Source organism: Pangasianodon hypophthalmus, chromosome 2 (assembly GCF_027358585.1).
Source record: "Pangasianodon hypophthalmus isolate fPanHyp1 chromosome 2, fPanHyp1.pri, whole genome shotgun sequence".
NCBI lineage: Eukaryota > Metazoa > Chordata > Actinopteri > Siluriformes > Pangasiidae > Pangasianodon > Pangasianodon hypophthalmus.
In genome coordinates, this window is record NC_069711.1 from 31,232,400 (window position 1) to 31,256,196 (window position 23,797).

At 41.8% G+C, this 23,797-nt stretch overlaps 1 protein-coding gene across 1 annotated transcript in view; it reads left to right on the forward strand.

Annotated features, from left to right (window-relative positions):
• Positions 1-23,797, forward strand: part of LOC113538281 (methyl-CpG-binding domain protein 5) — a 35,296-nt gene that overhangs the window by 5,639 nt on the left and 5,860 nt on the right. Inside the window, exons 2-8 of the mRNA XM_026933219.3 lie at positions 6,980-7,617; positions 7,776-7,878; positions 8,063-8,243; positions 8,475-10,808; positions 20,565-20,782; positions 21,195-22,340; positions 22,727-22,800. Of these exons, the coding sequence (XP_026789020.2) occupies positions 7,505-7,617; positions 7,776-7,878; positions 8,063-8,243; positions 8,475-10,808; positions 20,565-20,782; positions 21,195-22,340; positions 22,727-22,800 (4,169 nt within the window). The 5' untranslated portion in view covers positions 6,980-7,504. The remainder of the gene's footprint in view (positions 1-6,979; positions 7,618-7,775; positions 7,879-8,062; positions 8,244-8,474; positions 10,809-20,564; positions 20,783-21,194; positions 22,341-22,726; positions 22,801-23,797) is intronic.

Consider the following 23,797-nt stretch of genomic DNA (forward strand, 5'->3'; position numbering starts at 1 on the left):
CAGATCCAAAAATCCGACAGCTCTCTGGTATACCGCAGCAGAGAAGTCGGCTTTTACATTTTCCACCTCATTGAGTTTGAGCTACAAAATGGGTGGAAAAATGGACGCCTCCATGTTTGTCTTTTGTCACCAACAAGCTAGCCAGCTAACTGTGATGAGTGATGTATGTTTACCTCTTTAAAACAGCGAATGTGTCTGCATGTTGACTGATCTATAGGAAAAACTTGTATATGAAGTATATCATTTAAAGGTAAGACGTGATGCTTTGTTTACTGTTGATGCTGTGAGCAGCTGTGTTGATCTGACGTCACTTGCTGAACTCGGGAGTTAAGGAAACTGTTCTGAGTTGAGGGAGGCATTTTCTGTGTTTTTATTTATTTATTTATTTTTGAGAAATTACAATTTACAGCCTTTCTTGACAAAATATTAACCTTCTTTTCAGATCCATGTATCCACACATAACAAGCATACACACACTTTTAACGATAGACTGGTTAAGTAATACTAGAGCTTCAGAAACAGATCGAGCCCCACTTTTGACCTAGTAAAGTAGGTTATAAAGCTCTTCAGCACACACGAGGCATCTTCACTGGTCATCCTTCTACTGAGTGAAACTTCTGTGGGACTCTGACCATGTCTACCTTTGTGGACTACTAATGGGCCAAGCATTGTCAGGGAGTGAATTCACTTGGCATGAACTAACATTCCCGTTATACACATTATACATCCTAACGCAACACATTCTCATATTGTTGTTAACAAATGTTCAAGCTTATACATGGAATGATCAGCCAGAGTCCCCACTCAGCTTCCTTACTTTCATCCAAAATAGGCCAAAAATAGCATATCACAATATTAGAAGACCTTTATGATGTGCTAAAATGTATCATGATATGACATATAGGTGCCAGAAAGAAGTAGTGTTGCATTTCACTTAGGCTATAGTTGTATTTAATGTTTACAAATTTACAAAAAAAATACTGAAAATATATAATACTAAAAAGGAAAAGTATTTTTCAAACTGTTCTCGCACTACCTGCGCTATCTTAGAAAATTAGATTGTGACATTGTACATCGCCATATCAGTATTACGTCTTCTTATACCACAGCGCTATTCCATTTAATTTTATTTGTACAGCGCTTTTAACAATGGACATTGTCACGAAGCAGCTTTATAGAAATATATAAATTTCAAATGTATGAATTTATCCCTGCTGAAATTTATCGCTGTTGTATTCTTGACTCTGCAAGACAATTCACAGGTTTAATATTAATGTACAAATTGGAATACGTTATTGTTTCTATAGCAGCGTGCACAGGGACTTGTATGGAACGTGCTCTACATATGGATTTTTAAAAAGGGTTTAATTGTTGAAATAGTTTTCCGTAAGGAGATGTTTATTTGACTTCTCGGGAAGGAGTCTCCAGTGTCAGCACTTTACAACAGTCAGAGATAAAGCTGTAACTTTGTTTTCTGCCACATTGCACTTTTCGGTTTCTAACGAACTTGACAAGCTGCATTTTTTTGTTTTGTTTTTTTTGTTTGTTTGTTTTTTTTTTTGCCCTAGCAACTTCAAGAGAGTAAAAAGAGATGTTGGTGATTGAAGGAGTAATTGTAGCTGCTATAATGTAAATGATAACAGGAAATAACTTGTATTGCAGGTGTTCTACAAAATGTAACTGTAAAAAAGGTATGATCTATCTAGTCTTAATCAGTGGATTAAAAATTGTAATCATTGGCAAGTTGCTGTGATATTAGAGGAATTAAACACTTCGAGACATGCTGTTGTAGGAAAATACCCGATGTCAGGGTGGTATTAGTAATTCTAATTAGTAAGGCCGCATCACACCACCACATTGTTGATTTTTTTTCTTATAACAGCAGTTCTGTTTGAATAGAACTGGTGATTCTGGATGCTAATGACTGCTGTGCAGCCTCCTGCATGTTGGATAGAGTAGGGTCTACTATAGTTTTGATAATTGTAATGGTGCTAGCATGCCTGCTTCATGAGAATGATTATTACACTTATTGCAAAAGATCAATGACTGCAGTTTTACCTTAGCAGGATAGGATTTGCTTGACCAGTCGGTCATGGAAAGCTGATGGCGCAGACATGAGGACTACAGAGTTAGTAAGAAAGAAGAGGCAACAGCTGGCAGGGGAGAACAGCAGGTAAACGAGACGGAAGGAATTTGCTAGTTTCTAAGAAGAGCAGTACAGCCGAGGCAGCCTGATAACTTGTTAGATAATACGCTGGTTGCTATAAAGCAGGGGTTGACAACTGACGTGCCACGGGCCAGGTGTGGACCCAGCATTTAAGCAGGCTGAATATTTGCAAAAAATACCACAGCAGTGCTGTGCATCAGCGGTACTAGTTTTCTAAACCTGAACCATCATGGCTTCCGTAACAGGTCCTGTGTTGCAGAAGCATTTCTCTAAGTTATTAAGCAGAAAGCAGCTCATGAGACCAGAGACTAGCTACAGGGCTAGAGACATTAGTTCTGAAAGGGGAGAGTTTTCACAGACTTGTATAGATTTTTCATTTTATTTACTCTCTCTGCTCTGATAAGGAAACTGATGACATGGCTTGGTTAAAAAAAAAAAAAGTCAGTGACGAAAACAGAATGATTCGACAGAAAAGTATGCGTCGTACAAAAGGGCTGTCTGTTCAGAGTACGTGGTGTTAGTCCAGAGTGGTAAACAAAACACAACCACTTCGAATCATTTTATTTATATCCATGAATTAAATGACTTTTTACATTCAGAACTAGCCTCTGTCATCATTCAGTCATGTGAGTTGCTTATCTGGATGGTCGTTATCAAGGAATTTTATGTAAACGTTTTAGTTTATAAGAAAAATTTGACTGTTGTTTTCCTCATTGGAACAATCCTAAAGATAATAATAAATCACAAGGTTTTAAGAATGTTTTCATGGCATGTATTAAGAAGCATTGACGAAACATTTTTCTCTAGCAAAAAAATGACATAAGAAGCCATGTGTCAGTTCAGATGATCTGAAAGTAACCAAACGCAGGTTAAATTCTAAGCTCTGATTGGTTATATATATATATATATATATATATATATATATATATATATATATATATATATATATACTTTTCTGTAGTCATCTGCATACATTTCATGGAAAGAAATAAGATTTTTACAAATCTTTTGGATTGTTTCTATAAAATTAACTGATGGCAATATAATTTCTTTGTAGCAGCCTGCTTATTATCCAACAGGATTAGAAATGAGATCACAGTTCTCACTCACAATTTTTACATTTTTCTAAGAAACTATGTATATTTATTAAATTCTTGCATGACTGGAGCCGAGTGTTTTGGCTCCATTCTCCTAGCGGATGTTTGTGAATGATGGCTAGTCTGCATTTTGAATTACTGGTTTACTGCACATTTGTCCTGTAAACTCTGCAATCCTGAGCAAGTTTGTAAAATATATGGACACCTGACTATCACACCCATGTTGTTCTTCCCAAACTGTTCCCAAAAATTTGGAAGCACACAATTGTATAGAATGTCTTTGTGTTATGTAGCACCAAGATTTCCCTTCACTGGAACTAAGAGGCCCGAACCTGTTCCAGCATGACAATGCCCCTGTGCACAAAGTGAGCTCCATGAAGACATGGTGTGTGAAGGTTGGAGTGGAAGAACTCGAGTGTCCTGCACAGAGCCCTGACCTCAACCCCACTGAACACCTTTGGGATGAACTGGAACACCGACTGAACCCCAGGCCTCCTCACCAACATCAGCGCCTGATCTCACTAATGCTCTTGTAGCTGAATGAACACAAATCCCCACAGCAATGCTCCAAAATCTAGTGGAAAGCCTTCCCAGAAGAGTGGAGCTTATTATAACAGCAAAGGGGAATAAATCTGGAATGGGTCATTCAAAAAGCACATATGGGTGTGATGGTCAGGTGTAAAACTTTAATTTTTAATCAAGCTAAGATCACAGTGTGTCCTTCCCGCGGTTTAAAGGAGACCGGCAATAGTAACAGCTTTTTAAAGAGTTAGTTGTGCCTAATGTTTCTGTTTTTCTTAAGTGAGTCTGCCACTTCTGGAAGAAAATCCTTCTTGATAAACTCATGCAATTAGTTGTCATTTATTTAGTAATGAGGAATTAAATAGTCAGTATATAACATTTAAACATTTGTTTAGGACAAATTTGTTCCTGCTCAGTACATGTGGGCATTTGGGTCATTTTAAAGTTTACTCACAGCTTTCCAACGTTGTTTCTCCCTTTTTCCTTCTGTAGACTTGCTGAGTTTCAAGTAAATTTATGAAATCATGTGGTACAACGTCCATGCTCATTGGTTACAGTGAATAAGAATGAATATTGACACACACTAGTACAAATGCTTCATATTCAGTACTGTTCTTGAATCAAATTACATTCAGAAATGAATCAAGGTTGCGATTTTAATACGATTTTTGGGTGAAGCAGAGAAAAAATGCCCTTAAGTCATTGGCTAGTATTAACAGAAAACAGGCTTTCTGTGTTCATTCTTAATCAAGCCACAATCAGTAGTGTTCAGAAGAGAAATGGAATATGTGTTGTTTTTAGAGTCCATTTTTGCATCCATTTCCTCTCAACAGCTGTGTTTAGACTAATGCTTTTGAATTTTTTTTTTTTTTTTTTTGTACTCCTCAGTCTGCTTTGTCATCGAGACATGAAGGATCAGGCCGGTTCCGCAAGTACACACATTAACCAGCAGCTGAGAACAATGGCAGCTACGCATCAGAGAAGGCTCAGTTAGTCAGTGTATTAATGCTGTGTTTATTTTGTTATGTGTCTAATATTAGGCATTCTCCAACAAATGATCATGTAGAGCTACATCAAGCTTTGCTTCTATTCTGTCAGGAAGGACAAGGCGTACAATCACCGTAGAATATATTTTATAGCAAAAAGAACTGCGTTGTGGTCTAGCTTTAAAAAAAAAAATCATGCTCCCACATAGCACACACACATCCAGCCAATGTCGGCACAACGCCATTTTGGATCACTGTTGATGCATATTATTAATATTCCACGTTTTAGAGCTTCAGACAACTTGGAATATTTATTTTGTCACTGATCGAAGTGAGTCGTGCATTCCGGCTTAAAACCACTCAAAAAAGTAGGTTATGTCTATTCAATACAGGAGGAAAGTTTAAGATTAATCTGTTTATCAGATAACAAGGATGTGAAGATTAAATAATTACCAAGAGATGGTAGTGATGTACACCAGCGATGGGCTTAAGTCACACTTTATACTTAAAGGTGGCTGAAAACGCAGATGAAATAAAAGAAGAATTTGTACCGCTGTTTTCCTAATTAGCAAACAAGGTTGTTGTGACTTCAAGTTTTAAGAAAAAACCACCTGCAACGGCTTTGTATCAACTAATGTAGCTCTCGTAACCTTACGGTGACGACAGAAATGGCACTTTTATCAACTTGATCTTAGAGTTGCACAAGATAATGAAAGTTTGATAATTTGTCAATACTCCAACATGATAAACAATTCAATTCTCTAATATTTGATACTTTCAATGCTTCAAATTGGCCAGCACCAATCTGATATATTTTTAACTATAGCCCATATACCTATATACTTACTTATACGTATAGCTAATTTGGCTCGTATGGTGCAGAAAGTGCTCAGTGACTCCAGAGGCAAGTGCATGGGTAAAGAAAACAAGTTTCAAGACCTCAACTTGTAGGAAAAAAGACTGTTTAAAAGAGAGGAGTTTGGACATATTTTGTTGATGAAGACAAATGGCTGTTCTACTGTAAATCCCTATATGTCAAAACAGCCGACACAAGCAACTTGGTGAGAAATCTAGCCAACACAAATGAAGCTTCAAATTTTTACGTAGCCTAAATTTGAACACGTGTGATAAAGTATTGATATTAAAAATGGAGATAGATGTTAAACAACCAAGACTTGTTACCTTAGGAATTGATTCTGTTTAACAACGCATGCACACTGCACGTGGCACAAGCGCCACTTGAGGGACACTATTTTTAGCTTTATAATGGTGCAGTTTGCCTTCATACAGTATTGGACTATAACTGCTGGGTGTTTTTGTGTATGTTTTTCAAGGGAACTTCACGCTTAGACAGTAAAAACTTGCCTAGTGTAGCTCTATTTTATTGGGTGTGGGTGGTCCAAAGAGTGGCTCCTGTGTTTTGGGATCTGGGGGCGTGGCTATGTTTACACTGTATACAGGCATGTGGTGTTGAAGGTAGCCCAAGAAGCGAAGCCAGTTTATATTGCAGACTGCTGCCAGACCAAAGCTGCTATAAGCAATTCAAATTTAAACAGAAACACACCATTGATTGTATTGAGAAGCTTTTGCATGTCTCTTTGTTATTTTATAACATCTGTTAAAGCTGTAGGTTTCTTAGGTCTGCTAGTTAGAAGCTAAATCAACCTCCATTAACCTCCCAAGGGACACTACTCTCCTGCAGACCTGGCTAAATTTTAGTTTTGATTTCTGTTTATATGGTGCCATTTACTTTGTGTAGGTATTTCAAATTCACTTAAATAAAGAATTTTGTGATTTGGATCTATATTAATAAGGCAAATTATTGTTAATTTTAAAGCTGGCCTGTTCAGTTTTGCACTGAGGTATGTGACAAGTACAAAGATTCATACCTTCTTATACCCTCCTGTTTGGTCCCGCTCTACTGTATTAGTCATGCACAACAGGAAATACAGAGAGAGGATGATTCACCCAGCGCTGAAATGTATGCGGTGTGGAGGGTGCATTCCTCTCTCCATAACAAAGCTCTGTCAGAACTGAGGGATTCAGAGTGATAAGAGATTGCTTTCTCTTTTTCTTCCACAAATGCTGTTTCAATTACTAAACCCCTTAATGATTTTAACAGGCCACTCCATTTTTTCTATCCTTTACAAAGGAGTTTTGAAAACTGTTTAAGCATCTTAACCTTTTTTCTGTTTTCTTTTTCACAGTAATCATGCAAATCATACTGGCTCTGACATGTTGGCCAAGCGTGTGATGGGATTTTTCAGTTTAAACTGATCAGCCCGAAAGAAAATGAGAATCATCCACTTCGGGAAGGAGCAGTCTCGTGACCTGGAGAGTCATCTCTTGCTGTGCTGAATGTGCGTGCTGCACGGTGGCTTGCAGTGCGCTTGCACTGTAATCATGCGTTTTTTACTCTAAGGTGCTTTTTGTTTTGCATATGTAGCCCATGAACTTCATCCCAACTCTCATGGCTCTGATTGGTCAGAGACCAACATGGGAATCCCCATCTGCATTTAGTAGCAGCGCGATGAGGCTCGTCAGAGGCGTGGTCCCGCTGTGAGCCTGCCTCGCGTGCACCCAGCCCCGGACACATTTCGCCACAGCCAGCTTCTTTAGAGGAAAGTTGTAGCGCTTTGTCCTCCCGTTTCCGAGAGACACAATGACAAGTAGTGTTGGGACAGTGAAGAAAGTGTGATCTCTCCAGCGGAGTCAAGCGCTAACCCAGAAAAATGAATGGAGGAAAGGAGAGTGAGAGAGGGGAAGGGGAGGGGCAGCCTGCGCCTACCCAGGTGCCCATTGGCTGGCAGCGAAAGTTGGAGTCCACTGGGGTCATCTATATCAGGTAAAGGATGTGTAGATGTGTTAATATTAGTAAATACTTTTAAATATGAGCCGCAGTGCTTAGTCCTGGATCAGTGAATACTTCATCCAAATTGTACCAAGCTTTTTCTCAACATTTTTTGTATGACACAAATGCAGCACTAATGAATTGTCTTATAGTCCCAGTGGATCAGTGCTGTCCAGCCTTGAACAGGTGAAGTCCTACCTACTCACGGATGGCACCTGTAAGTGTGGCCTGGAGTGTCCACTCATCCTCCCCAAGGTCAGTCTTCATCTTAGACTCCCCTCATACCCATTTCAGTTGTAAAACATTAATGAATTTACATTACCTCTGGAAATATGTAGGTCAGTGAATTAATATGCAAGGTCAGAGTGAAAGTAAATTTTGGTAATAATGCATGAACACAGGCAAGCTCAGGCCATGTTAACAACCACTGCTTCCTCAGGTGTTTAATTTCGATCCTGGGGCCACTGTCAAACAGAGGACTGCAGAGGACGTGAAGGCTGATGAGGATGTCACAAAGCTTTGCATCCACAAGAGAAAGCTCATAGCTGTAGCCACTCTGCACAAAAGTATGGAGTTACCGCACCCCTCCCTAACGCTGACCGGTCCCAGTGGAGGCACAAGTATGATGTTTTCATCTTACTGTGTTTTGGTTGAGATTGTGCTTGAAGTGCTAATGTTTGCTAAATGTTTAGAAGGTGTATTTTTGAGCTGTATAATTTTTTTTACTAAATACCTGACAAAACAAAGATTGGTACAAAGCTCAGCTCCTTAAAATCATTTTTTTTTCTTTTTAGTTTGATGCATTAAACAGTTATTGTGTCCCCTTTTAATAAAACCGTTTTCCTTTAAAGGTGCTGTAACGTCCATGGCCCCTACCATCCAGCGGTCTGCAACCCCTCGAGCAATAAGGAATAAGTCCCACGACGGGCTGCCGAATTCAACACTACCTGACTGTAAGAACCCTTTCAAGATGATGATGGCGGCAGGTCAGCGACACTACTCTGCAGACATGAGCAGTGCTCAGCACCCAGAGCATTATTCTGGATACCCTCGACAAAGATTGGGCAGTAATGAGCCAGGGCCTAAGTCTCCCTACCGCAGTGGACCTGGAGGAATGCTGAGCCCTTCATCAGGTTTGCAGGCGTATGGGGATGGCTCCCTGTCCCCTAGAACAGACTCTTTGGGTAGTCCGGATGGATTTCCACGAAGCAATCCCTGTGGCTTTCAGGGGGCTGGTAGTCCCAGCCCAATTCATGGCAACAGCAGGACACCCATGTCCCCTCCTGGTGTCATGATCCATGGTTCTCCTGCCACCCAATTATCCTGTGCCATGGCTGGAAGGACTAACACGCCTCTCTCCCCCCAAGTCCCCAACAAAAGCCCTATCATGAAAAAGCCACACTGTAATGTCAGCTACCCACCTAACATGGACATGACCAGAGCAGTATTTCACCACAAGGCCCAGTCTGCACCTCACCCTGTTCCTCCCCCTGTTATGCCCCCCACATGTGCGGTCCAGAAAAAACAGATGACTTCTGAGAAGGATCCTCTGGGAATTCTGGACCCCATTCCCAGCAAACCTGTCATTCAAAGTCCCATGACAAATCCAAGCCCATCCAACTTCCAGCCCAATGCCCACTCTCAGGTACCAATGATGAATGTAAACATCCCTCCTGCCATTGTCCCGTTGCCAAGCAACCTTCCATTACCAACAGTGAAGCCTGGGCCAGTTGGCCATGGTGGACACATGCAGAGGGCTCAGCATGGAGCAGCCACCTCCATCTCCCCCTCACCAGTAACGTCCCCTGTGCACATGTCTGGGCCTGCAATGGGCCGCATGGAAGCATCGCCACAGCGTTCCCGCTCCTCTTCCACCTCATCAGAGCATGGGAGCTTTGCCATGCCCTCAGGGCCTCAGGCCCCATGTGGCAGCATTAAGGTTCCACCACGCTCACCCAGATCCTCCATGGGTTCGCCCAGACCCACTATGCCTTCCAGCCCCTCTTCCAAGCCTGACACACTCCATCAGTACAAAGACCCCAACCAAGTTCTGTCGGGAATGAATAATGCAATCAGCAGTCAGCACAACTCCATGTTTCCCCCAGCCTCAGGCAGTACTGCCCCCCAGAAGAACCACCCTGGACTACTGGGCATGCCCCTCAACCAGATCCTCAACCAACACAACTCTGCCTCTTTCCCTGCCAGTAGTCTACTCTCAGCAGCAGCCAAAGCACAGCTAGCAAATCAAAACAAACTTGGTGGTAGCAGTGGTGGGATAGGCAGCAGTGGTGCTGGTATGGGTGTTGGCACAGGGATGGGTGCAGGTGCTGGTGGCATGGGGAGTGGAAGCGCTAGTCTTGCCAGTGGTGGTAATAACGGAAATGGTGGCAGTGGGATGCCTTGCCCTCTTAGTGGTAGTGGAAGTAGTGGTAGCAGGGCTATTGAAGGGCCCAACACTTTAAATACCATGTTACCACCCAGCTCGACCATGTTAATGCCCATGCCTGAGGGCCAGAGCGGACGTGCAGCTCTGCGGGACAAGCTCATGGCCCAGCAGCGTGACCCTCTCCGTAAGCGCAAGCAACCTCCTAATGCTGGCAGCCATGACAACATGGTCTTCAGCATGATGAAACCGGACATGAGTGGTCCCAGGCCAACTTGCCCTCCTCCGGAGCAAATGAGGAAAGTGCACCGGCTTGGAGGTCTACCTCCTAACACCTCCATGGCCCAGCTACTCCAGTCGATGAGCAACCAGAGCTCCCACATGGCCAGGGGTAGTCGGCCATTACCTGCAGTTGGCCCTAGTCAGATGCACTTTGGAGAGGGCGCTATGCCCCCTGGCATGGCCCAACAGAGCATACAGTTACAACAACGGCTTCACAGTCAGTCAGACCCATTGCACTGTCCAAGCATGGAGCCTGGTGCACAAGGCCCTCAGACTCCATTCCCTGGGATGATGAACCAGATGCAAGCCACGGCTATGGGGAACTGTGGACCATTGGGCCAAAGTGGACAGATTCCCCTAGGACATCCTTCAATGGGACACCCAAGCACTCACCCACAGCAGTTGTCTCATGTACATCAACAGCAGCAAGGCATTCCTCATGGACACATCCGACCAAATATGTCCTGTATGGTACCCAATAGCAATGATGCTAGTTGTGTCCAAGCCTTGTCTGACACAGGTAAGAACAGGAGCATATACTTTTCCTTTGCTATCAGTTTGCTGCTTTGTCCAGGGCCTGTGTGATTTGTTTTTTTTTTTCAGGTTTTTGTAGACTTTGTGATTTAGGAAGTACATGGAGGGATCGTAACAGCGAAGGATTGTGGTATATTATAAAGGTTAAATAATTAAGTTCCAAGAGAGGGAGGGATGTATTTAATGTGATTACTAATTCACTATAAACTTGATTTGGCTATATACAGAAGTCTGAGTAATTATAGTACATATGTATTTTACATTTAGTAACTCTAGGGATAGTCTTCTTGGAATAGTTTTGGATTTAACTACTTTACGTTATGGCAGTAGTTTATAAACCCACGCAGTGCATGGTTTTGTGGTTCAGCACTCTTTTTAGGCAAAAAAAAAGTGCAGCACATCATATCTGTAAGACTGTTATGGAGAACCTTTGCTGCATGGCATTGGGGCAACAGGAAGCCAGCTATCATCGTCTGTCTTGGTTGATCAAACTTCATGGCAAAAATGAAAATCTGAATGTGTTCTGTCGGACTACTTCTATAATCTAGGCCTACTGTGAGTCATACTGAAGTTCTCTGGCCACTGAACCACCATGGAATGTATTTGGAAATTATTTTCACTCTGATTTTATGCTGTGCTTGCATATCTGGATTTTTCTCCATCAGCCTCCTAACAATCAGATGAAGGACTTATGAGTCATTTGGGTTTGCTGTGAAGAAAGCATTAAAGCTGAGCCTAGCATAGTTGAACCATAGTGGAGAAAACATAGATGAGGATTTATTGTTGATGTAAAATGACTGTTTGGAGATAAGGTACTTAAAGCTAATGGCTATACACTCCTTAAGATTATTAGCATTTTGCTGACTGTCCAGACCGTACATGGGTTCCCCCAGATCATCTGTGCTTCAATTTTTTTTTAACACATGCTATAATAAAATTGGACAAAGATGGGACAGTAATGACATGCTTCACTAGAACAGTGCATTTGTGCTATTAATAACACACTGTATTAGCTATGTGATGCTATTTTCTCTGAGCCACAGTGCATCTTGTGCTAATGATTAGTGAAATTTTACCATTTGTTTTTACAAATCTTGTATGTGTGGAGTTACGAAGGAATTAGGCTAACATCAGCACCTAGTTGCTATTTACTATAGGCTCATATAACAACTAGTTAGTATTAGTATTATAAAAAACATGACACTTTTTCAGTTTAAATGACACAAGCAGGTTGTTAAGCAGTCTGTTAAAAGTTGTCTAAAATGATTAATGCCCTACAGAGAGAGTGGCCAAGAGAAGAGCTGAAAGAGATAGCAGTGAGGGAGAGAAACAGGTAAAGGTAAATGACAGCAGAAAGTGACGTGGCACCTTTGAGACATTGACAAAAGGACAGCAGGCGAGTCGGAGCAGGAGGAGTGAGGTGGCCAGACACACATGGAAATGTATTACTGTGGGTTACAATTTGCAGCTGATAGCCATCAGTCAGTGGACCAGGTCCAAGTACATTTCACTATAAATGAGAACTTTTAGATCATAGCTAAATGATCGCCAACAACTTGGTGTCATGGCCACCAACATAATTTGCTAATTAAAAATTACCAGGAGATCAAAAATGGAGCTGGGTATAGGCTTGCATGGTGGGATAGCTACTAAATTTATTCATTTGTCCACCCTGAATATGGTTAATTTTTCTCTGATACTAATTAAATCACCATCAGTTACGTAACACAACTAGCTAAAAACTTAAAAGCTTGACTTTGTTGCTATTGTTAAATCAAAAATGATCTACAAATGCAGTACAAACAGATACACACTGATAATTGGACAGTGGTTAAATGTGCCTTCATATGGCTGTTGATACAGTGGTCTCACGTGTCATGATGCGATTATATGCTATGTAACTGGTTTCATGATTATTTCATAATTATTTAAACGTCTTTGTGCTCATATTCCACGCAAACTTATTTAAAGATTATTTTGGACATGAATTTCACAAGTCTCAGAATGACTGACACTACACAAAGTGTGATCACTTGTGATCTGGTGTTTTCTGGATTAACATAGACTAGACAGTCCACTCTTTCACCTGGAGAGATCCCAAAATCCTGCTTTCTCACAATCAAAAACGTGAGAGCTGTATGCTATGTGACTATCAGGGGCAACTGGTTATGGTGGAAGTTTATGCACCATTTTGTACAGAAACATAAAAATGTGGAAAAGGGGGTGCTGAAGGGGGTGTCCTAGGTCCACAGAATTAGTCCACAACAGAGAAATCAGGGCTAAAAGTATGTAATGTGCATTTGGCATTACCTCAAGCAGATTCTTGTATTGGTCACGATTCTCTGGTAAAAATTTGACTTTAACACAGATGCTGTCATGTAGTTTTTAAGCAAAAGAAATGGCATGCTCATCTGGAATTGATTTCAAAGGCTTAATATGTGCTGGGACCTAAGGTAGGATCAGGTCACACATAAAAGCACATTGTGTTACAAAATGCACTGGGAAAAAAAAGAAAATAGCACATTGAGATGCTTTGTCCTAAATGGGTGTAACAGCTTTTCTGGTGTAACTCCAAAGGAATGGCTGAGTGAATGTTTTAAAGCAGCTCGGATGATGATAAATCTTTTCTGACTTTTCTGCCTCTTTTCTGGCAAGGATAAGTAACACACACACAGTCTCTCAACAATGTGAAAGCAAACACACTCTTGACACACTGCGTGGTTTCACTCAACACACACACACACACACACCCACCCAGCACAATCCCCCCAGCCCCATTAAATCATGGTCCTCCTCCTTACAGTGTGTGCGTGTGTGTGTGTGTGTGTGTGTGTGTGTGTGTGTGTGTGTGTGTGTGTGTGTGTGTGTGTGTGTGTGTGTATACTGTTGTGTGTGGTGGTGTGCAGTAGTAGAAAGGGGAGGGGTTGCAGTCTGAATCAAACAGCGGACAGCCCCACCAATCATCCCGCCACGGTTCCCATGGCAACCTACCCGGCAACCAGCAGCATCAGTAGATCATACGTGCTGTCCGTACTGGGCGAGCCCTCAAGCTCAGTGGGCCGACTGCTATCATTCTTATACACTCAGTATACGCCACAACAACTTACTGCCCCTGTAGACTGCTGCATACACACTACATTCTAGCACTCCACTGCTAGCAGGATAAACAATACATATTACTGCTGCTTTCATACATACACTACACTTAGTTGCCAAGTGAGTTGTTTCTTAAGTGGCCCCTTTGGCCTTCAGAAAGCATGAAATGGGCAGTAAGATGCTGGATGCAATGTGCAGACGTGCAAATTCTGAGTCTTCCTGCAAACATCCCTTTCGATTTCATCCCAGAGATACTTGATAGGGTCGAGACCCTGGGACTGTGCAGGACACTGACGAAATGAAAACTCACTGTGTTGCTCATTTGAAAATGATAAAAGACTTGTGATGGTGCATTGCCTTGCTTTAACTGTCAGTCTTAGTGTGGATATGTAGCAGTTGTGAAACTGTAGCAATTTAGTCAGCAGTAACGATCACACATGCCCTGTTGCTAACCCGTTTTTCAAGTGATATCTGGGTCCATGTGTGTGCCAGGAAGCCAGCACACTGCCCCCTCTGGCTGCTACTGGCTGGTGGCTCCACGGACTCTGTGTGTTTGTTGCTTGTGTCAACCACAATAGTCCAGTTTTGACACTCATGTCCCAACTCGTGGTGCACTTTCTTGTTCTTCTCTGACAGTATTGACGCCCATCATGGTCTCCAGCTGTTGTAGCTGATTATGATAAGCGACTCACTCTGATATGACTCCTGATAATGCCACAGCCAGGAGAACAAACATTGGCTGTATTCTCTGGGTGTAAGGGAATGGCATACTCTCTCTCCCCTGTCAGCCACAGTGACACTAGCCAATTGGTGGGTGTCTGTGAGCTCATGCATGCAGAAGAGGGCGGATAGCCCTTTCCTCCAAGTGTTTGATGCTGTCCAGTGATGCAGCATGAGTTCGGAAAGATGCAGTTGGCTGGCTTCGTATGTCACAAGAAAGCACATGTTAGCCTTCACCCTTCCTGGTTGGTAGCCATCATAGGATAGAGGAGAACTGGTTAGTCGGTGGGAATTAGCCAAGACTCTTTTAAGGAGCAAATGGAGGGAAAATCCAAAAAATATATATATATATTTGTATTGCTTGCTTAAGCACTCACTTAGGTTTATATTTGGCTGACATTTTTACCCAAAGTGACTTACAACAGAAATAGAACCGAGCAGTTGAGATTTAAGGGTTTAGCTCAAGGATCAAACAGTGGCAGTGTTGGGATTTGAACCTACAACGTTCCAATAAAAGCCTTAACCACTCACAGGCAGTATTATGTGAAGGTAAACCTACGCACACATTGGGCCAAGAAATGGATAGTCCTGGATTCTAATGTATTGCCGAGCAGCGCTTTATGGTGGGGATGTTCTGCGCTGTAATAAAATACAGTCTTACTATACAGAGTGTGTATGCTATCAACAGCACATCAGAACAGTGTCGCAGTATGCACATAGTTGCCAGTTTATCAGATCCCCTCACACAAATGGTACATTCCAGCAAGGTATACATCCTGTGACTGCAGTGTGGCATCAGGCTTAACAGCATTTCTATCAGGAGGCACACTTAATAAAATAGTTCTCAAAATTCAAACAAAGCATTTTAAAATGTGGCTAATTGTGTCATTTGATGTTAAAATGCTTTTGGGGCTTTACTGAAAATATAGAGGAGCAAACTTTCATGTAGTGGCTGCCAGCACACCAGGGTGCCAATACTTTATTGAAAATGCTGATGAGTTGAAATGCAAACTTTACAACAAAAATCCAAGGAGTCAAGCAGTCTCTCAGGGCAAATCTCAAATGGCCTTCTACATTATGCATAAGGACACTACCTAGGGAGCACAGCAATATTGTTATACCTTATACAAGGTAAATTTGGGATTCAGCTTAACTTCAGAATAGTAGATTTTACTGAGATCCCAGGTAGGAAATGTAAATAAAGTTAGATAAACAAACAAACAAAAATATATATATATATTTTTAAAAAATCAACACTGGGTAAATGAATAAACACAAATCTGAAACATTAACTTGTGGAACGAAACTGTGACATTTCCTCTATATATACACACTATGGCTAAAAGTATGTGGACAGCTGACCTTCACACGAGAAGACCTGGCTCACAATCAACGTTCTGTTTCATCTCACAGTGGGGATGAGGTCAGGGCTCTGTGCAGGCCACTGGAGTTCCTCCACACCAAACTCATCAAACCATGTTTTTATGGAATCGCTTTGTGCACTGGGGCACAGCCATGCTGGAACAGGAAAGGGCCTTCCCCAAACTGCTGCCACAAAGTTGCAAGCATAGAGTTGTGTAAAATATCTTTGTGTGCTGAGGCTGAGGCATAATAAGAATAACACACTTCATTACATTCTGCTATAGGAAATAATCAGCTTTGAGGTGGTAAGAGTAACTCTGGTTTGTATTGGGTCGACATCACCCTGTCCTATTCTAATCTATACTTAATGCACAGATGTTTAAAAAAATAAAATAAAAAAAATACTGCCACAAGCAGTACAAATTTAATCCAAATTTACTTTTAGATAGGGTGCTAACTGTTACATATACGCACACAGCTTTTAATCTGACGGGTTTGATGGAAACGAGATTGTCAGCCACTCAGCATACCCTCCCTCCGTGTGTGTACGTGGCTGGGTGCTAAGCACAGAGTTACTGTTGAGTCATGCACAAGCTGAAAGAAATATTAAAGAACGCAGCACAAGGCCTAGCTCAAGGCTTCCCACCTCCACCACCAGTTCTATTTATCAAACAGTGAATGTGTGTGGAGTATAGACTATGGATGTATGCAAGTTTCCTCTTATCAGTGTGATCAGGTATGTTAAGCTTTTAGTGAAATCAGTCCATCAGTGCAATATGTGGACATTTCATATTGTGCGAAAGTAAACAGGCTGGTGTGTGTATTCTCAGTCGAGTGCAAGCAGATCGTATTCACTGCCCACGCACCGCGAGTCAGTCATACGTAGTACCAAAAATTAATGAGATTTTTCATTTTAGACTTGTACGTTAGAGCCTTTCATTTGGCTAATGTCAGGGTGAGGAATGATATTTGCTGAGATTCATCACACAAAGCTGCGTCTCTCTCTCTCTGGGGCATCCTGCTTTCGGAGACGTCAAAGCCTATTAAAACGGCAGGCATAATGCTGAGTCAGCGTCCTGCGTTATCAAGGGGATGGGAGATTGCTGAGTCATGTGGACAATATTTCCAATTGCTGTCTTTATGTGCTAGCACTTGGTAGAAAATCGCTGGTCCATGTGGAACTTCATTGTGGTTAGGAATAGTATTTATTGTCTGTTTATTAATGAAAGATTGCTTTAAGCAAAAATAGTTTGTCATGAATAAGATCTTGTGAAATTAGGATTTACTAGGGCATGAAATTTAAAATGTATTGTGTTGGGAAAGCTGTAGTCAGATCTTTTTTAAACCCAGTGATGTGCACTTTCATCTATAAGGTATTTATATGTACAGAATGTTTAGATGACTGGCAGAAATCCTTTTTTACTATTACTTTATTATTAAATTAATGTGTTTTTCATGCACTTGAGCAAACTAATAATGACAAAACACAAGGTGGACATGAATCCAGTCAGTCTTTTTTTTTTTCCTAGTAGTATCGCTGCGAGTAGCAAAACTATTACTTTAATTTCATTTTCCAGTAGCAAAGTGATGGATAGCATCACTGCTTTTTAAATCAAGCTTGCAAGTAGTTAAAATTATTTCAACAGAGTAGTGGCATAGCATTGATAAATGCTAAATTATAAAAGATTCTTATGAAAACAAATTGGGTCTCATTTATCAAGCTGAATAGGAACAAATTTGTTGTAAATCATTCACAAGAGTATTTATTCTAGATTGTTGTATTGGCTCTATGCAATGCTTGTGCAATGCCTCTGATTGATTTTTTTTTTTCCCCTCTTCTTGGCTTCAAAATGGCTTGCTTTTCTCCCATAGACAGCGCTCTGGTCTTCATGTTGGTTTATCCTTTGTAACAACAAATGCAAACCAAGAGTAGACATTCAAAGCTATTAATTGTTTCAACAATCAATCTAACAGGGCGTACCTGGGTAACAAGAAACACCAGTCAGTCACATGTTCCAGTATTTTTGATCGCTTGAAAAATTGCGTGGATTCAAACAAACGGTGTAATGTTTTAAGTTGTTTAACACATTTAGATGTAAATATCACAATAAGCGTGGTATTCATGAAAATACAGTTTGAAAAAAAAAGAGCTCCTGAGTTTGTGTAAATTTGCATATAAGGAGACTCACTACCGTAAACCTTATTTGGTCAGCTTCAAATCATATAACTGGGGATGAGTTACTGCAGAATCACTTAATATCAGCTGCACACAGATGTAGCAAACATTTTGTGAATATTAATGACTTGTAGGGAATTGATCCAAACAATTCCATAAAATAAGACTAATAAGACATTCAGTTAGGACAAAAGTAACGGCACCCTATAAACCGAGTAAAAGTTAGTGAGTTTCTGTGGTAGCCGACGTGTCGCAGTGAATCAGCTGTCTTAGTGGAAGATTTAGCACATGCCACAGTTAGGATGCGCTCTTTCACCGTTTAGTTGTCATTTTGTTGGTTTCAGCTCTCTGTGCTTTGCCTTTTATAAAATTTTGCAGGTGTCACTAAATGTAAATCAGCTGTGCTATGAAAGTGATTGGTAATTTATGGCTGATTGTGTTCATCTGATAAGTTGGCTGATTGTATCAACTGATAAATTTAATAAATTTGCTAAATTTACTGATAAAATTTGTCGTTTATCAGTATGAAGTAAATCACTTTTACTGAACGTGTGTAAATCTGTCAGGAATTTTGGTGTAACAACTACTACTAAAAACATTCACATTACTCAATGATTGACAAATGTATGAAAAATTATTGATATAATATGCAAAACATAGAATTTTTGGCATATCTTCATAAAAATTGGTACTCTGAGTAGTGTCTGAGCCTCAATAAATGTTGAGATTTTTTAAACAGTATGGCACCACATACCACTGCTTGCAGATTGGAGCTTAATTTATTCAAACAGCTGTAACACGTGTCTAGTTTAGTGGATTTCAAATAGCTGTTTCTCAGGAACTGTAAGTCTGATTGAGCTGAAATTTGGTCTCCTGTGTTGTCTTAATATTATTGGATTTCTAGTGAGGACTGAGTTACTAAAAATCAGCCAATTGGATTACACCAGGTGTTTCACAGGGTTAGGATTGAGCCAGTCCTAAACAGTCACAAAACTTGACTTGATTTATGGTTTGTTTAGTATTTTATGTAACTATGAACTAGCTGTTTGGGAAAGCTGCTTGGACCCCGCAGCTCGCTGGGGTGTTGCATATAGGCAGAGATCAGGTTAATGCTATACATGCCCTGAATGACCTAATTATTGAGGTAAAATGTAAGCAGATTTTATAAATTTTGCCAACAGCTTCAATGGTATTTGAGATCATAATATGCTGTTTTCTCAAACTTTGAATGAGATGGTGTTTAAACATTTAAAACTGGATTGTTAGTGTGCATGTAAATGCACTGTGTGTGTCATCCTAAGGTAATTCTGCACGCACGTGAAAACTGTTTTAAAGTTTTAAAAGATTGAGGATGTAATTAATGCCTGATATAGATAAGCCTGACTGGTCTCTCTTAGTGTTCATTTATTCATTATTAACATTTTCGTGGGTGAAGTTCACCGCTAATCTCTTCTGGGGCAGGTGTTGGCCATATATACAGAGATTCAGAGAGATACACTCACCTACCATGCCATCTGGCAGCCTTACACTCTTTATTCAGAGAGAGAGAGGGGGAGAGAGCGAGAGAGCATCAGCCAGCCTGGGAAAGGAAGACAGAGGTAGAGAAAGGAATACATGCTGAGAGAAAGCCAGAGAGCGCACAGCAGACTTTGTGCCATCTGGAGAGCGGAGGGCCAATCACACCAGCCGTAACTGTAAGCACTGAGACCGCCCTCTAGGGGCCAGACTCAGTTAAAGCATATTCACTTAAACATTGCAATCAGCACAGCATGTAATTCTGTACATTTCATGGCTGTTTTTGGATTGAATATGTCTACTCTTATTTCTGCTCTTTTCTACCGAACAGCAGCAGTAATATTGATGATGTTGGTACTGAATATAACGGTTGTTAAACAGAATACAGATGATGACGCACATGGCTGCCACCTGCCCTCAGTCAAGCTGAAAATAGAACTGACCCAAAAGGTTATTTCTTTGAGTTAAAAGCAAAGTAACTGGACTATGAAGTTGTACTTGTTGTAATAGTATCATAGGTTACTTACATTTGGAGTAGTGTTGATAAATGAATTAATCTTCATGGTCATCTAAAGATAAATTAACAAATCTGTTTGTTTAAATGTTTGTTTAAATGTTTGTTTAGAAGTACACATTTAAATTCTCATTTGAACCCAGCTGAAGACTGAATCCTAATTTGATATATACTGCAGTGGTAGCCAACCTTGCCTTCCATACTTTGTTGTTTTCTCTGTTGTTAAAAATCTGATTAAAGTAATCAGCTCATTAAAAAAGTCCTTCCTGAGTTGACATTGGTTTATTAGAGCATGCAGAGCACTCCAAGTTCAGGTTTGAGGATCACTGATTATATATTTCTTTTTTTATTCCTCACAGGTAATGCATCATCGCTGAACTGCAGTATAGGTAATCCTCAGATGGGCAGCATCATGAGCAGCACAGGACACATATACCAGCAGCACCAGCTGCATCCAGCACTCCAGAGCATGCATGGGGTCTCCCCATACCAGACCCAGGGGCACGCTTATTCAGAAACACCGTTTCCTGAGAATAATGCCTCCAACACCATGGGCTGTCTGTACCAGGACTACCAGGTGAGGCACATGGATCTGCGTAAGAACACTGTTCATCTTCATTAAATGGAAAAGCTGGTCCAAAATTAGTCTTACTCTTTAAGAAGTTTCACCAATTGACCAGTTTTTGCTTGATGTAAAAGTTCCATTGCTGAGTGTTATCAGACCTCTACTGATTTGAAATGATTATGATGAGATTGGTTGTGGCATATTTTGCGTTCCAGTTAATGCCGAATGTATTATTTGTCATATGTAATGTTGACTGACGTAACACATCGACTTGGGACACTCTGTGTTTCATAAAACTTAATAAAACAAGTATCAGGCGTCAGTATTCAGAATGGAAAAAACAGGATCAGTGCACCCTTAATGACCTGCATGCTGCAGATGAATTTAACCTTAACAATATTATCCTTTGACTCCTCTGTTCCAGGGATGCATGCCAGACGGCACCCCAATCTCCCATACCCAGATCAGCGCACCGCCTGGTGTGACATCACTTCCTGCTGAGCCAGGAATGTTCCAGGAAGGTCAGCAAGAGCTCCAGGGACAGAACGAGGTCACGTTGGCTGCAGGCGCTGGAGGACAGGGGTCGGAGCAGTTGCCGGGCGCTGGCACGGAGACGGTGGATGCCCTGTACCGGACAGCAGTGGACACAGCCAGTAAAGGCATGCAAGTGGGTATCACCAAGACAACAGCAGGCAGCAGTGGAAAGCAGGCCAGCCCTGTGCCTGCACTCAGAGCCATGACCGCCTTCACCGCCTCCATCGGAGAGCCGCATGGCTTGCCACACGCTGTCAACGCTGTCATCCACGGGCCACGTGGGCACGAAGGCACAGACGTGCTGGTGCAGCCCTGCGCTAGGCCCCCGCCCCCTACTCGAAACAACCGTGCACGCAGGAGCTCAGAGCAGGGCAAGTGCACACCTGACAGCACGGACACACACGACTACTTCCGCTCGCCCGGGCAGCAGTGGGAAGAGCCTGGTCACGCCCACTGGAGGGGGGACGAGTTTCTGGAATGTTCAGCGCAGGTGCGCAGCAGCCCGTGCAGTGACGGTGGGGAGAGAGCGGCAAGTGGCACGGATACAAACCCGCAGTGCCACGAGTCGTCTGAGCCGGTGGGGGATGCAAATCCTGGAAACTTCCGGTACAACCAGCTTCCCCTCCATGTCAATTTCAAAGAGCGGCTGGAGCAGACGGTGGAGCGTTGTGCTCACATAAACGGCGGTCCGCCTCTGTGTGTGCGAGGCAGCTATAACGAACCGCTTACAGGTGACGACCAGTCCCCCAGCTCCTCCACCAGCTTGGAGGGACCGCTGCTGAAGGACTACGCCCACTTCAACGGGCACTTTAACGGGCACTGTGCACCCAGCCCCTCAGACACCAAGAGCCTGAGCAGCGAGGAGGAGCTCCGCCACCCAGATTCGCCCTCTGCCGAACTTCTGCACTACCGGCCAAGAGGCTTCAATGTAGGTGAACTTGTCTGGCCAATTAAGGGTTTCCCTCCCTGGCCTAACAAATTAGTAGGGGAGGAGCACGGCCACAATCCCAGCATGCAACTGTCCGACCAGGCCAAGGTAAGGCACAGGCAGATTCCATAATGCTAATCTGGTTGCTCTATGCTTTCCTTACTTGTTAGCTACATTAGCCAAAAACAAACAACATAGTGTAATTGAAAAACTTTATTAATTGAAAATTAGAATTTTTTGTGACGTGGCTCGAGGAAGCATGTTCTCTCTTCATGGTCTGTTGGTTTAAATAGTTGTGAGGGTTCATCTTTTAAAACAAAGCAGAGAATTCCAGCTTATCCAGTGACTGTTTTCATATGAGTGTATGCATTGGAAACGTTGTTTGGGAGAAGGGCCTGTGTCACCTTCCTGTGTTACCTCCTACGATTGGAAGTCTACACTGACTCAATCTCATGCTAGGAGAAAATGTTATAAACATTATTAATGTCACTTAGGTGGAGCCTGAGAAGCTGAAAACACTAACACAGGACCTGGAGGCACTAAACAGAGCTGCCAAGAGGAACAGAAAGTAAGTCTTCTCTCTGTGGTATGTGTCCATTTCTGTGATCATCTCAGATTATAACTTGCAAACATACACAGGGTTGTCAGTTCCTTGGGTTCACCCTCTTTGTGCCACCAGTCACTGGGAGTTTTATCAGGTTTACTGACCATGATATAGATGCATAGCTCTAGTGCTATGCATGTTTGTTTTTTCTCTAGAAAGGGACCACTGATGGCCAGATGTTGTGGTGTGGATAGTTCTCAGTGCAGCATTGACATTTGCGTAATGGCAGGGTAGTGAGTATAGTGAGTTTATCAAATGCAGCAGCATTACTGGGGGTTTTGAACTCCACCCTGAACAACTTGCGTATTAACCTTTATAATTACCATTTGATCTGCAGCGGAGTCAGAGAATGATCTCGTCATGAAATTACAATGCTTAATGTAGGAAATTTCATATACATGGTTGGTCTATTTAACCACACCTTCGATTACCTGCTGATAGTGGTGCAGTCAGATTTAGCCCTTGCTTCACCTCTGATGCAGCGGCACTTTAGTCTTAGGGCCCGTTTACACGACAATGTTTTCAGCCAAAAACGGGAAACTTTTTATGCGTTTTACCTGTTCGTTTACATGACAACGGCATTTTGGGGACTGAAAATGCATATTTTTGAAAACAGGTTTCAAAGTGCAAGTTTTTGAAAACACCATCGTTATCGTCTCCATATAAACGCCCAATACGGGAATCTTTGAAAACGGTGACGTCATGCGCGTGCGTAGTAGGCATTGTTAGGTATGTAGACATGCGCAGTACGTGTCTATTGTAAAGGCAAGCGCGAACAAACATACACAACAATGGCGGAGTACATGGTAGTGTAGTTGCTGCTCAAGAGTTTGCTGTCTGATGTCTGCTATCTCTATGAATGAGGAGTAGAGCAACAGTCGGTGTGGTGATTTTAGTGACAGAACTCCAGCCCACAAAGAGCTAATCGTCATTTCCCTACAGGTACTGTTTACTAACAAGG